The 13,703-nt window shown below is 42.4% G+C and overlaps 1 protein-coding gene across 2 annotated transcripts in view; it reads left to right on the top strand.

Annotated features, from left to right (window-relative positions):
- Piezo2 (piezo type mechanosensitive ion channel component 2) overlaps positions 1 to 13,703 on the top strand; it is a 357,120-nt gene that overhangs the window by 186,850 nt on the left and 156,567 nt on the right. For both annotated transcript variants that reach the window (XM_021150566.2, XM_029472160.1), the window contains exon 4: positions 3,730 to 3,772. In XM_021150566.2, coding sequence (XP_021006225.1) covers positions 3,730 to 3,772 — 43 coding nt within the window. The remainder of the gene's footprint in view (positions 1 to 3,729; positions 3,773 to 13,703) is intronic.

Raw genomic sequence — 13,703 nt, 5'->3', positions numbered from 1 at the left:
AGGGAAGGGAAGGGAAGGGAAGGGAAGGGAAGGGAAGGGAAGGGAAAGGGAAGGGAAGGGAAGGGAAGGGAGGAAGGGAGGAAGGAAGGAAGGAAAGAAGGAAAAACAGTAATGCAGGCTGTGGATTTGGGTGTCTGAAGAGGATCTGGAAGGAGTTTGGGATGGGAAACCTAGTCAAAATATACTGCATGAAAATAATCCATTTTGGGCTGGTGAGATGGCTCAGTGGGTAAGAGCACCCGATTGCTCTTCCAAAGGTCCGGAGTTCAAATCCCAGCAACCACATGGTGGCTCACAACCATCCGTAATGAGATCTGATTCCCTCTTCTGGAGTGTCTGAAGACAAATACAGTGTACTTACATATAATAAATAAATAAATCTTAAAAAAAAAGAAAACCACTGAATTAAAAAAAAAAGAAAATAATCCATTTTGAAAACAATAAAGTCTTACTAATAAGAGGATGGTCAAAAGGATAAGCAGGGGAAAGCCATTGCACTAAGCCTGCTGACAGGAGTTTGAACCCCAGCATGTACATGTTGGAAAGAGGTAGCCAACTCCACAAGTGGTCCACTGACCGCCACACTTGTCCTGTGGTGTGCACATGCTCCTTCCCAGAAACACACACAAACACACAAATAATTTGTAAAACTCTATGTAATTTTTAAAAAAGATAATAAGCAGACCAAGCTATAGGATGAGAATAAAGAGGTAGAATATTCTTTGCATGAAAGGAGCAGTTGCTAAAATGTTCTTTGGGGAGCTGCCTCCCAAGAGCCAATGCTAAGAGGCCTTGGAGGTATTATGGAGTCTCATCACCTAGGGAATACTCAGGTCGGATACAGGAACTTCCTTCTCAAGTGAATCGCAATAGACTACAGCGTAACTCCATCCATTCTCTACCATCTTCCGCTCTAGATTACAATTGTGTTGATTAGGATGTCGGTGCACTAATGAGCACTCTTTAAATGTGAAGAATCATAATTCATGATTTCTAATTACACCATCCAAGATTGAGAATAAAACCAAACCGCTCTGATGTGAATTTATCTCCTCCTGGATGTAAACGGTTTCTTTCTGTGATTTGCCTTTTAGCCTTCTCTCAGGTACAGTGACCCTCCTTACCCATGGGCACTTGTTCTAAGACTCCCAGTAGATGCTAAGATGAGAATAGCAAAAAGCCCTACAACTTCTGCATTTTTGCTTGTATACACACTTCTGATAACACATTACTTCTACATGAGACTCAATAAGGTTAAGGACAATAACAGCTCATAAAATAGAATAATTATGGCAATCTACTGTAATGAAAGTCATTTAAAACTTGTGAGCCATTTATTTCTGGAATTTTCCATTTAATATTTTAGACCACAGATGACTGTGGGTTCCTGGTACCATACCATGGAAAACCACAGGTGAGGGACCCCTGTAAATCTCATTTGAAAAGTGTTCAATCGAGGAAGTTGGCCGTGTGCTTTTGTTTTCTCTGCTGTTTTTGACATGTGGGGCTGCTTTGGCAAAGGCGAATAATATCAGTTTACTGCTGTAGACCATGGCTAATGGCTTTAAAAGAATTCTTCAGCAACTGCATAATGAGCTGCCAAAAATATTCTCTGTGCCAAAGGATCTGGGTATGTCTGTTTCATTTATTGAGAAATTCTTGTTTTATCATGGCTAAGTGCTCACCAAGGACATAAAAACCCAAACCTCTAATGTAGTTGGGGCTGAAGGGCAGAAACCATATTTTAATGTATCCGGACCCATTTCTAGCACATGCAGATGGTGCACGAGTACCAACAGCAGAAGTGGATGAGCCTGTGATGTGAAGGGCCTCGAGATACTGCAGAACTGACAGAAGGTCTTCTACTGTCTCCATGATGCATGGATCAGTGGAGCCACCTCGATTTTTCCAAACTGTACCAGATGGCTTGAGCCAAAGACCATGCAGGACCTTATCTTGACTGTTTGATTAAATTTACATTTTATGGAAATCACTTAGGGCCTATTTCTTACTGAAAGCTACGTGTTCACCATCACTTGCATTTTAATTTTACCTTGATGGTAAATTACATCAATTAGGAAAAAGGATTTTCTTAGAATTAGAAGAAAAATAAGCCTGAGAGTACATCGAGAAGATACAGAAAAAACAGTGAAGGTAGAGGGAAATTACTGTACTTTGGTTTTCATTGGAAGCAGAAATTGGGAAGATCAAGATGCATCTTGTTCTATCAACCCCTAGTTCGCCTTGATTATCAGTTTTACCCTCAGACAGGAATCATCATTCTTATAATTAGGTCCAGGCAGTGGCCAGCTGGAGCACTTGATTTCTACTAACTGGCATGTATTCTACACCACTGTCTTACTGGTAGGAGTTCTGGAGTAGGTCATCTTCAAAGAATTCCTGTGAAAAGGATCCTCCATTGTCTTGCATGACATTCACAGAACGAAAGTTATTTATATGCAGCCCAATTCTCTGGGTTGGAGGCCAAGAGAAATCCCTGGCCTCGTTTAATTTAAGTCCCACTCAAGGAGCAAATTGGAACTCAGCAGTGTCCCAGTGATGTCATTCCAGAAAATGCATCTGAATGTCACTTAAATCAGTATGCCATTCCTCCTTGAAACTTAGGCTTCCACTGTGTATTTTTAAAATTATCTAAAACACTCCATTGTGACCAGTTAACATAGACCTGGCCTCCTGGTGAAGCACTGTCTTAATGGACTCTCAAGACGAATTCAACCTCTCTTGAGATTAGTCCAGACAACCCTTGGGGTTCCTTAGTCCTGTGTAATCGCCTGTCCTCCAGGAAGCTTCCCTGCCCTCTGGACATCTGTGTGGTGATTTGAAGATAAAGTATTTGAGACAGAGTTATCAAGAGAGTCAGTGCCAGTCTAGCTAGTTTCATTGGATTTGTGAACATCTTCTTGGCAGCCTCCAGAGACTCAAGGCTGACATCTCCACTTAGGTTTTCAGCATAAACCATCAGTAAACAACCTGAAATAATCTTTTTTGGTCATTAGCTGGTACGCACACAACTTACTAACTAGGGGCCAGTTGGGGAACTATTTCCCATAGTGTCTAAAATAAAACTGTAAAAACACTGTAGATTATCAACAAACCCTTAACTTCAGCACATGCACAATGTCTACTAGAATAGTATTTAGTAAGTGTTAGCAATTTTGTGGGTTATGTGGATCCTGTCTCTGGTTCTCATGTTCACACAGCAAATACTCTTAGGGACTCAGCCATCTTCCAAACCCCATTTCATTATTTTTAATGAGACTGGGACTCGTGTTTTTCTCAACTGAGATGTCTGGACTGTGATTGCTTGCAAACGTCAGTCTAATGCAATCCCATTTGTCTGATTTTGCTTTTGTAACATTTGATGCATCCAGAAAAACTCATCTCGTGGGAGAAGAGCCAAATGGTGGGCTACAAGAAGCTGGAGAGTCTTTTGGGGGTCGGCGGCGGTGGTCAAGTACAAAATTACAATCTGATAGGAGAGATAAACACCGGTGCTGTATTACAGTGTTTAATTTAACTGAGCTAAAACCATGAGTGAAGACTTCAAATGTTTGCATTAGGAAGGAATGATGAATATTTGATATGATGAATTTAATATTCTGCACAAAGGCCATGTGCAGACTGGATGTGGCAGAGATGACATTGATGGAAGCAGCAGAGTGACAATGAGTCCATGACTATGCTGACTCTGGTCTCTTTACCTTGCAGGCTCAACATGGGAAAAGACCTTCCGGCAGATTGGCTTTGAAAGGTAAGCCAGGGTAGCACATTTAGCCACTACTGTCCCATTTTATTCTTGTGGATTTTTCCATGGTGAACCAATAGGGTTGCCCTGGCTCCTGTGACTTGGTAGCCTTGGAAATGATGTTACCTTCTGTCTCTTGCCTCACTGTCTTTCTAAGGTTAGTGCTTTGTTTTATAAAATCTTTGCCTAGTAATTTTAATACTTAAGAGACTGAGGCCGGCAGGAAGATCGACAGTTAAAGGCTCGCTTCAGTGGCCTTACCTTACATGGTAAGATTAGGGCTATTCCGGATCACATGGAAACTTGTTTCAAAATAACAAAACATAAAATACAAATAAAACCCCCATGTGTATAAAGAGGGAAATAAAGAAGAAATTGAGTGCTGATGTGCGAAAGCTTGAGCTACAGAACACTCTGAAAGGTTAGTTCTATAACCGAAGAGTTCTAGCAGGTAAAGTTGACCTGCTGTTGTCTCTATACACTTGTTTTAATACAAATACATCTGTATTTATATGGATTGTTCACAATTGTTAAAGCATATGCATCTTACCAGCTCTAAGATGATGCTGAGATCCTGTCACCTGCTCCTAAGCATTTCTGAAACTACATCTTCCTGAAACACAAGGAGATGACTCCCAGTGGCTTTGGGAAGGTGGCTGCAGTATCTACTCAGTGGTGCTCAGTTGAGCTACCTGTCCTTAGAACTGAAAGGCACAGAGCAAATGGCTTTCTCCCAGGAACATACCGCATCTAATACAAAACTTTTAACATGGATATAGCCATTGAATCAGAGAGAAGTGATTTTATATTGTTTCAAAAGCCATTTCTAACTAATGATTTTTTTAAAATTTGATGGATCAAGTCAACAGAGTGCTGAAAACATACAGAGGAAATAATAAAGTGCTTAAAATACTTCATTTTTTCAGTAGTGACAGAAGACAGTCCTTACCAGGCCCTCTGTGAGTGACAGCATTAGCTTTGCCATCTTTGTAAGCAGATTAGAAAGATTTGTCTATTTCCAGATACGCATGTCTCCTCCCCCAGCACTAACGCGGTTTAGTCTCCTGTAACTTCTTATGGTTAGCTCCTAAGGATATCAGAGAGGAGAGTGGGAGGGTACTAGGGAGGGACAGCCAACTCCACAGAGATAGGGAAGGATGCAGTGTGGAGTCTCTGCCACAGCCTCTTCTTTTTGACTTTTCTTTCAAATTATGAAATTTTTTCGGCACACCCAAAGCAGGAAAAATAGCAAAGTAGATGTACCATCTCTACCACTCAGCTTCAGCAAGACACCATTCTTTCTGTGTCTTCTGTCTCTGTTTGTCTCTCCCTCTCCCTTCCTGCATCCTTCCCTATCTTTTTCTCCCTCTCTCTCTCCTTCCTCCCCCTCAAATATATTAAAGAAAGTCTCTAGCATTGTGTCATTTCTGCCATCTCGGAAGCAGCAGAGGGACATTTTCTTCCAGAACTATAACACTGGTGCCATTCCTAACGCTGCAAAATAGGGAGTGAGTCTTAGGATCGCTTAAGGCCCACTCAATATTTAAATTTCCTGATCCCATGAAAAATGGCAATTTTCTTGGTTTGGATAGCTTCTTTATTTAGATTAATGTTCCATAATTCTTCCTGGCTTCTTTTCTTCCCCACTGACTTTTGGAGAAACTGGACCTGTCAATTGTCTTACAGAACACTAAGTATCACGGATCTTTCTGCAAGGGTGCATAGGTTCTTATTCTACCTACGATGTCCTGTTAGCATTTGGGAATAGTTCCACATCATCTTTCTGTCCTGACAGATCTGTTGAGCTTCATGGTTTCTGTCACAGTGAGCTGTCTCACATTGGCCCAGATCATGTCCATCTGTTCCTCTAAAAGCCCTGTATCTCTCCTGAGGAATGGTTCTTTGAAACCACATCTGAACTCTAGAGACTCAGGTCTGGGGTATCATTGATTCTGGGTCCTACCAGTAGCTGGAGTGAGGAAACATACTTTCTAAGAAACATAATGCTAAGTTTAGAATATTTCTAACTCAAGTGTAGCCTTTGGAAGGTTTTAGCTTTCCTGGTTATTGACTTTTACCTTGCTTACTGTAGATATTGACCCTTAAACTTGCTTTATTTCAAAATGCACATTTTACTTTCAAGATAATACTAACAAGATAGCAATAATCAGACTGTGGAGACGTACTTTTCAGACTTGTGTGTCTTAATTTCATGTTCCACTGATAGGTGTGATTGGAAGACTGTAAACTACTGCTGTTTGAAATTGTTTTCTTCTCTTTTAATGGTAATATGCCAAATTTGGTTTATTGGTTGGTGTAACTCCAGTGGCTAAGCTGACCTTTGAACCTATAATATTTCCAGCCTTTCTACTCCTAGAGATGGTCAAAGTTTTCTTTTCCTGTGACAAAATGCTTCAACCGAAGCAATTTACGACAAAAAGTATTCATTCTACCTCCTGGTTCAAGCGATAGTCCTTTATGGAGAAGTCAAGGAGGTAGGTGCTTGAGCCAGCTGTCCACATCAGATCTACAGTCACTACAGAGGAGAAGGAATGATCATGGTCAGCTTGCTTTCTCTGTTTTATGCACGCCATGACTGGAGGCCCAGAGGATAGTATTGCCCAATTTTAGCCTGGGTCTTTCCTTCTTAGTTAACCCAATTAAAATAATTACTCATAGCCATGGCCAGAGACTATGTTCCCAGATGAGCATGGATTCTGTCAAGTTGACAAGGAACACTATCACACACACACACACACACACACACACACATACACCAAAAGACTACCATGAATAGCCTTACACACATCTATATTTTGCCAAATATCTTGAGGATAGACTCACTGTGTACAGTGAGGGAGCAGATGCACACACAATACTGGTAAGAATAACACAGAAGTGGATGCTCACAGTCAGCTATTGGATGGATCACAGGGCCCCCAATGGAGGAGCTAGAGGAAGTATCCAAGGAGCTAAAGAGATCTGCAACCCTGTAGGTGGAACAACATTATGAACTAACCAGTACCCCGGAGCTCTTGACTCTAGCTGCATATGTATCAAAAGATGGCCTAGTTGGCCATCACTGGAAAGAGAGGCCTATTGGACATGCAAACTTTATATGCCCCAGAACAGGGGAACGCCAGGGCCAAAAAGTGGGAATGGGTAGGTAGGGGAGTGGGGGGGGTAGGGCATGGGGGACTTTTGGGATAGCATTGGAAATGTAATTGAGGAAAATACGTAATAAAAAAATATATATATATATAAAAAAAAGAATACCAACTCCCAAATTACCCCCTGTAAGTCAGCACCATTGTTCCCATCAGACAAATATGGCAGTTTCTCTGGTGTCTGAATATGCTGTCATTCTTGAGATTCCCCCCCACACACACACCTGCCATTTGGTGAGAAATGGTATCTTAGTTTCCTTTAATAGTACTTACCTTGGGCCAGTTTTCCATAAAGAACCAGTTGAGATTCTTCAGTGTCTCCCAAGTGAAGGAAGCCCTTTGTGGGAGAGCTTCTCCTGAGATATTCCCACCTGATTCCATGATTGAAAATAAGCTTAATTCCTGGCTTATAGCACACCAGCCCCTTACTTGAGTAATGACTGATTCCATGCTAACAGCTTCCATGCACCAAACACTTACCAAATCATGTCTAGTTCATAGATGAGGACTTGGCCAAGTTTTACTCTAAAGGGACATAAAACACACCTCTTAGAATTTTGCAATCCAAGACAAAAACTCCTGTTGCTGCTTCTTAATGTTGTGGTTGGCCCAGGTTGCCGCTAGAGACAGTAAGTTTGACTACCTTCCAAGAAAACTTTATTTACAAAAACAGGCAGCTGGCAGGATTGGATCATAGCCATCATTTATTGTCTCCCACTATGAACTATGGTCTCACAGATAACAAAGATTTAAAGAGACTTCACAGATTCCTCCTTCAGGCACAGCCCTCATGTTAACCTGTGTTAGACACAGGAGTTCCTGGTTCCCAAAGCTAGGCGTTCAAATGCTCTATCACATAGAAATTTTGGGTTATAGGTCTTTTTGTTTTGTTTTATTTATTTATTTTATTCCTATGTCTCTGGAGTGCTAGCTTCATGCTGCAGGTCTTACTGACTAGTCTCGTTTTTATTACTATGTTGAATAAAACCAGATGGTATAATATCTATACTCCAGTGCCTCCCTTCATCCCCATGCTTCCAAATAAAAACCCTATCAGGACACATAGCAAGTGGCATGTTTATTTTTAAACTGTAATCTCAGCCATTGTTTAAGTGCCTATATGGCAGATCTGCTGAGAGTATTTCTGGTGATTATTTGAGTCTTCAACTGTCATAAAATGCTGCTGTGCTTTCTCATTTGAGGGAAAGGAGTATTTTGTGTATTACATCATATCTTAAAATGGAACAGATGTAAGTCTCTGGAGCTATTGCGCTTGAGTAGGTGTGAAGATGGCCAGCAGGGCTGATTACACATGGCTTTGTTCTTGTTTTCTCCTCAAGGCTGACCTGATCATTGCTTTAATGAAACTTCAAATTTCCCTTTAAATAAAATCTCAGCTGCTTTAGATTAACTGTAAGAGGTGAGATCTTTCTGTGGCTAAATCCTGCTCTCAACGTATCTCATCTACCTGTACGCAACACATTATTTTTAAATGAACTCATGTAAAGGGAAGAAGTCATGTTGTCAAAGGAACCCTCAAAGCTTCTCCAAGAAAAGAAAGGCACAGACTTGCTGTGTTGGTGGTGTGTAGCTGAAAGGAAAACCTATAGGATGTAGGCATACATTTTTTGCAACCTGCTTTTACTAAGGGTTCAATCTCTCCTCTAGCCCACCACCCAGCAGAGGTAGTGGAAGAGAAAAGTCATTAGGATATGGGGGAAGTGGACCCGTTCAGCAACAGTTCCTTGGTGGCAAGCTTGATCTTCTTGGGCAGCAGTTCAATCCCATAGCAAACGCCAAATAGGACTCAACAGCTGCAGACCAGTCCTTTAGGAAGGCAGAGCCCAGGCATGAACCTGCAGCTGCAGTCCAGTCCTGTCAGCAAGCAGACTCCAAGCAGCTGCTGTTCAATCCTGAAGAAACCACCAGGCTCACCAACCGGCCTAAAGCTGCCACAGGAACCTCACGAGCAGTTCTTGGATGAGTTTCTCTCAATGGCAGCGTTACCACAAGCTGAGTTCAATAATGCTATGTAAGGCAAACAAATACATGCCTGCCTTTAGTGAAGAATAATGAGGCAGAGCAAACCAAACCAAGGCTCAGTGCTCATCCCCCACTGTCTGTGGGGTCATATTTATACTCCTTCATCAAGGGTCCTTTCACGTGTTTGCTGTATCAAACATCCTTTCACCTATGTCTGCTTTGAGAAAATATTATTTTCCATGTCTGCTTTAGCAAGACATCTTTTCACCTCTGTGCCCCAGCAAACCATCATTTGACATAACTAACTTTCCAAAGAAAGTTTCCACTTCAGTAGGGTCTGCTCTACCTGCCTCCCACATGTAGTGCTTAGGGGAACCTCCCTTTGAGGAATATGCAGATGTTTCCTCTCTGGATACTCCATGACTGTACACACACTAGCAGAATAAATCTCCATGGTCACGGTCGACATGACTGAATCCATGTTCGGCTCTCAAACAACTGCATGTTTTCCTTGAGAACATCAGGGCTTCATTGCAGAGGTGTGTAATGAAGGAGGTTCCAGAATCTGGATTTCTCTGTTGTCTTGCCCCCCTCCAACATTATAGTACAATATTAATATCCACACAACACAAATAGACTCTATTTGTCATTGTAGAAAAAAAAACATGCTTAACATATTTAATAAAAAACCCCACCCTTTTTTCTGTGCAGATTTTCAAAGTTTCTGGTTATAAATATTTATAATTCATAGCCATCTGCCAACCTCGTCACAGTTATGCTAGGCAGGTGTGGCTGTGTAGACTCCTTGGCACTCTGCTTGTTCTAAGAGTTATAAACTTGGGTGGGTCAAATTCTTGGTGGTTTGGTTCTCCTTTGGACACATGTGACGGAGATCCTGGAACTCTGTGGGGCACAGAGCATCCATGTCAAGTGTCAATGGTGGTACTCGTGCTTCAGTGAGGTAGCATGAGCTGGGAGAACTGTGCGCTGGGTTTTAAACGCTATTACCCGCCGGAGGCATTTGTTACTGCAACATTTAGGAGAAAGGCAGAAAGGTAGGAAAATGCTAGCCAAAGGCCCCACACTAAAGTCAGAATCCAGGGTCTAGACATAGTTTCTCCATCCAAAGTAAGCTGTGGGTTTCATCTGAGAAAGAAAAAAAAAAAATCGTCAGGTAATTAGCCTGGAGCCCAGCAGCCTGCCCACAGTACGACAAGTTCCTGCTTTCAGGGCAAGCTGACTGCTGCCTGTTTAAAAATAACAGGCTTTTACTGATCTCCTGCCCAGTTTCACTTAAAAAGCCAAGACTTTATTCTCAGTAAATGTGTGTTATCACTCCAAGACTCAGATGACATCATGACATCACTGTTAACATTATTGTATGGGGGCGTTTTATTCCATGCTTTCTTATGATCGTGGAATGAAACACCTTGTCACTCCAAGGTACATTTTAAAGTTTAAAAAAAAGTGTAAAATAAAACACTAAACATAGCCCGTTACAGTGAACACAAGTGCTCCTACAGTTATCCAGTGTAGGTAGACATGATTCAGAGGCTTGATTCTGTCTTTGGGGGAGACTGCAGCCTCCTGTCTGCTGTCAGGTTTGTTGTGCCCACTACAGAGAAACATCCACTCATTAGATGCTTCTCAATCATCACTGGCTGCTTGGTGAGGCCTTTGCTGAGACTATGCTCCGACTTTCCCATGACAACTCTCATGTCCTCCTACTATGAAATGTAATACACTATCTGGAAATTCACTTGTATGTATCTTCTCCTTTGCACAGGTAAGTCCTTAAGTATATAAGATAAACTGATCCTTATACTCCAGTACCAGCAGTGACTAGTTATTCAGAAGGAGGTAGAGTAAACGAAGGGCTTCCTGATAGGGCTACTCAGGGCAGTTGGCCAGTGTTTGGAGAGTTGGCTTCAACAGGACCAAAGAGACAGGATCTAGCATTTTCTCGCCATTACCTCACAACAGCCTGCTGGATGATAAGGCCACCTGTGGCCAGGGTGGGCCATTCCTGCTGGGCACAGACTGTGACATGGCTTCATTCTTTTTGTCTGTGTGGAAAATCACTTCATTGCTCTGACCTTTCTTTACATCCACACAGCTCTGGCTTTAAGTCTCTTGACCCCAGCTACTCTGAGTTGGCTCAACTGTCAAAATGAGCGGGCATCCCTTGTCTGCTTTGTTGTCGGGGCATCTTGCATCCATCTGGCTTGGTGCACCAAACTAACTGATGAGCTATGGAAGGAAATTAGGAAGGTTCCCATCCTTCTGTAGCAGTCAAGGAAGATCACACCAACCAACAACAGCCCTTCCACCTTGCAGGGGACTTCAGATCGAGTTTGAAGGTCTCCCAAAGATGTATGTGTTGGAGGCCTGGGCTCCAGGGTGGCTAGATTACTAGGTAGGAAGGGCTGGGGTAGTCCTGGAGAAAGCAAATCACAATAGTCAGAGTCTATCCCTGGGTGCATCTCTGACTTGTGAATAGTCTTTTTCCCAAAGCCCTTCAGCCTACACATATCCCTTCCATTGCTGTTGCCATGATGTGGCCTTCTACTACCAGGCACTTGCCAGAGGACAAGCCATCGGGCCACACCGTTTGGCAATTCAAAACTCTAAAATCGAACAAACTTTCTCTGTATAAGGCTGTCTGTCTCCTGTATCTTCTTATAGTTGTACAGAGCTGACTGATGCTCTAATTCTCTGCCATTTTCCCAGTCTGTCCTGTGATTCCATCTAGAACACCCCCACCCACTTCCTCTCTGAACTCTCCCTCACCCTGAAAGCCACCCCTTAGATGATTCTTTCCTGGTTTACCAACACTGGCTGTCTGCCTCTAGGATCAAGCAATGACCGTATTTATAGAGATTTGTGTACCATATAATCCTGCCTTACCTCTTGGCTCTAACATTATCCTGAGCTTCCTGGGGAAAAGTTCCCTTGTCACCTTTCAGCCTTTGGTTCTAGCCACAGAGTAGGGAAATAAGGAACATCAAAATGGTGCTTGATGAGCAAATTAGGATCCTTGACATAGACCCTGCTGTCACGTTATTTGTTCTTCTCCATATACTTTCGTTACTTTCAGCTTTGCTGTTAGAATGAGTAAGTCCTTCGAGAATTTAAGGCCAAAGTTAAATATTTTATCCTCCAACTTTACCACTTACTGACAGGGTGCTGGGGCTTAACATCACTTTGGCTGACACTATACGTGTTATTTAGAAATAATGAAGATGCTGACACTAAGGGCGGTTGCACAGTATGCTGTTCCGAACAGAAGCTTAGACCCAAGAACAGAGAGAAAACCAACTGAGGAAAATATAGGTTTTCACTTGAAGAGTGGCTTGTATTCTGAACATTCAAGCTGAGGTTATAAATCTGTGATTTATGTATAATATGAAAGGTAGTCATTTATATCAAGGTGTATATTTCTTTGTCTTGCCTCTTGAGGGAACTCCAGAAAACCATGAGCCCCAAATCACCTCATTGCTTTTATCATGTCTACAAGATAAGGAGGGGTGGCTTCCAGTGGAGCTCAGCAGTGTGGTTACTTTCTTTTTTTTTTTATTAGATATTTTCTTCATTTACATTTCCAATGCTATCCCAAAAGTCCCTTATACCCTCCCCCTCCCACACTCCCCTACCCACTCACTCCCACTTCTTGGCCCTGGCATTCCCCTGTACTGTGGCATATAAAGTTTGCAAGAACAATGGGCCTCTCTTTCCACCGATGGCCGACCAGGCCATCTTCTGATACATATGCAGCTAGAGACACGAGCTCCAGGGGGTACTGGTTAGTTCATATTGTTGTTCCACCTATGGGGTTGCAGTTCCCTTTAGCTCCTTGGGTACTTTCTCTAGCTCCTCCATTGGGGGCCTGTGATCCATCCAATAGCTGACTGTGAGCATCCACTTCTGTGTTTGCTAGGCCCTGGCATAGCCTCTAAGCCAACAGTAATTCACGCAGGGCTCATGCAGCACAGCCTTTGGGTTAAATGAATCACTTTGCACTTATGTTGGATGTCTTTTTAAAAAAGGAAATGGAAATCATTCCACTGTAATGAAAGCACTTGTTGGGGTAACTATATTAACAAAACTTCATTTGTGGGTTCATGATAATAAATGTTGACCTTCTAGAAGAGGGGCCTGTACATATCTCACATCATGGGTGTATAAACACTCCTGAAAACTTTAGCAAGCTATTTGAAAATTATAAAAGTTGTCACAGGAAGGGGCTGGTGCAGGGGCTGGAGTAGAAGGCTAGGCAGATGGTTTGGTGGCTAAGAGGACTTCTTTAAAAGCTTAGGGACCTAATAAAACCCGAGCTGGCAGCTTCAGCATGGTGGATGGGTAGAGGTGGGGTGGGGGATAAGCGAATCATGAGACCTCAACTACCCAACATTGTAGCTGAAGCAGTGAACTTTGGGTTTAGTATGAGACTCTGTTCAAGAAATAAGATAGAGGAAAGAAGGGAGGGAGGGAGGGAGGGAGGGAGGGAGGGAGGGAAGAGGGAGAATATTCTTCTCTATATTCCTTTTATGTGTGTATGCCTGTGTATGTGTGTGTATGTGTGTGTGTGGTGAGTATGTATGTAGTGTGATTGTGTATATGGTGAGTGGTGTGTATAGTGTGTGTGTAGTGTGTTGTGTTGTCTGAGTGTATGTGTGTGTGTGTATGTGTGTGTGTGTTGTGTGAGTATCTGTGTATGGTGTGTGTGGTATGTGAGTGTGTGTGTATATAGTGTGTATGTGGTATAAGTGTGTGTGTGTGGTGTTTGT

This window comes from Mus caroli, chromosome 18 (genome assembly GCF_900094665.2).
Source record: "Mus caroli chromosome 18, CAROLI_EIJ_v1.1, whole genome shotgun sequence".
Lineage (NCBI taxonomy): Eukaryota > Metazoa > Chordata > Mammalia > Rodentia > Muridae > Mus > Mus caroli.
Note: the sequence above shows the minus strand (reverse complement) of the source record. Positions and strands in the feature narration are given on the sequence as shown.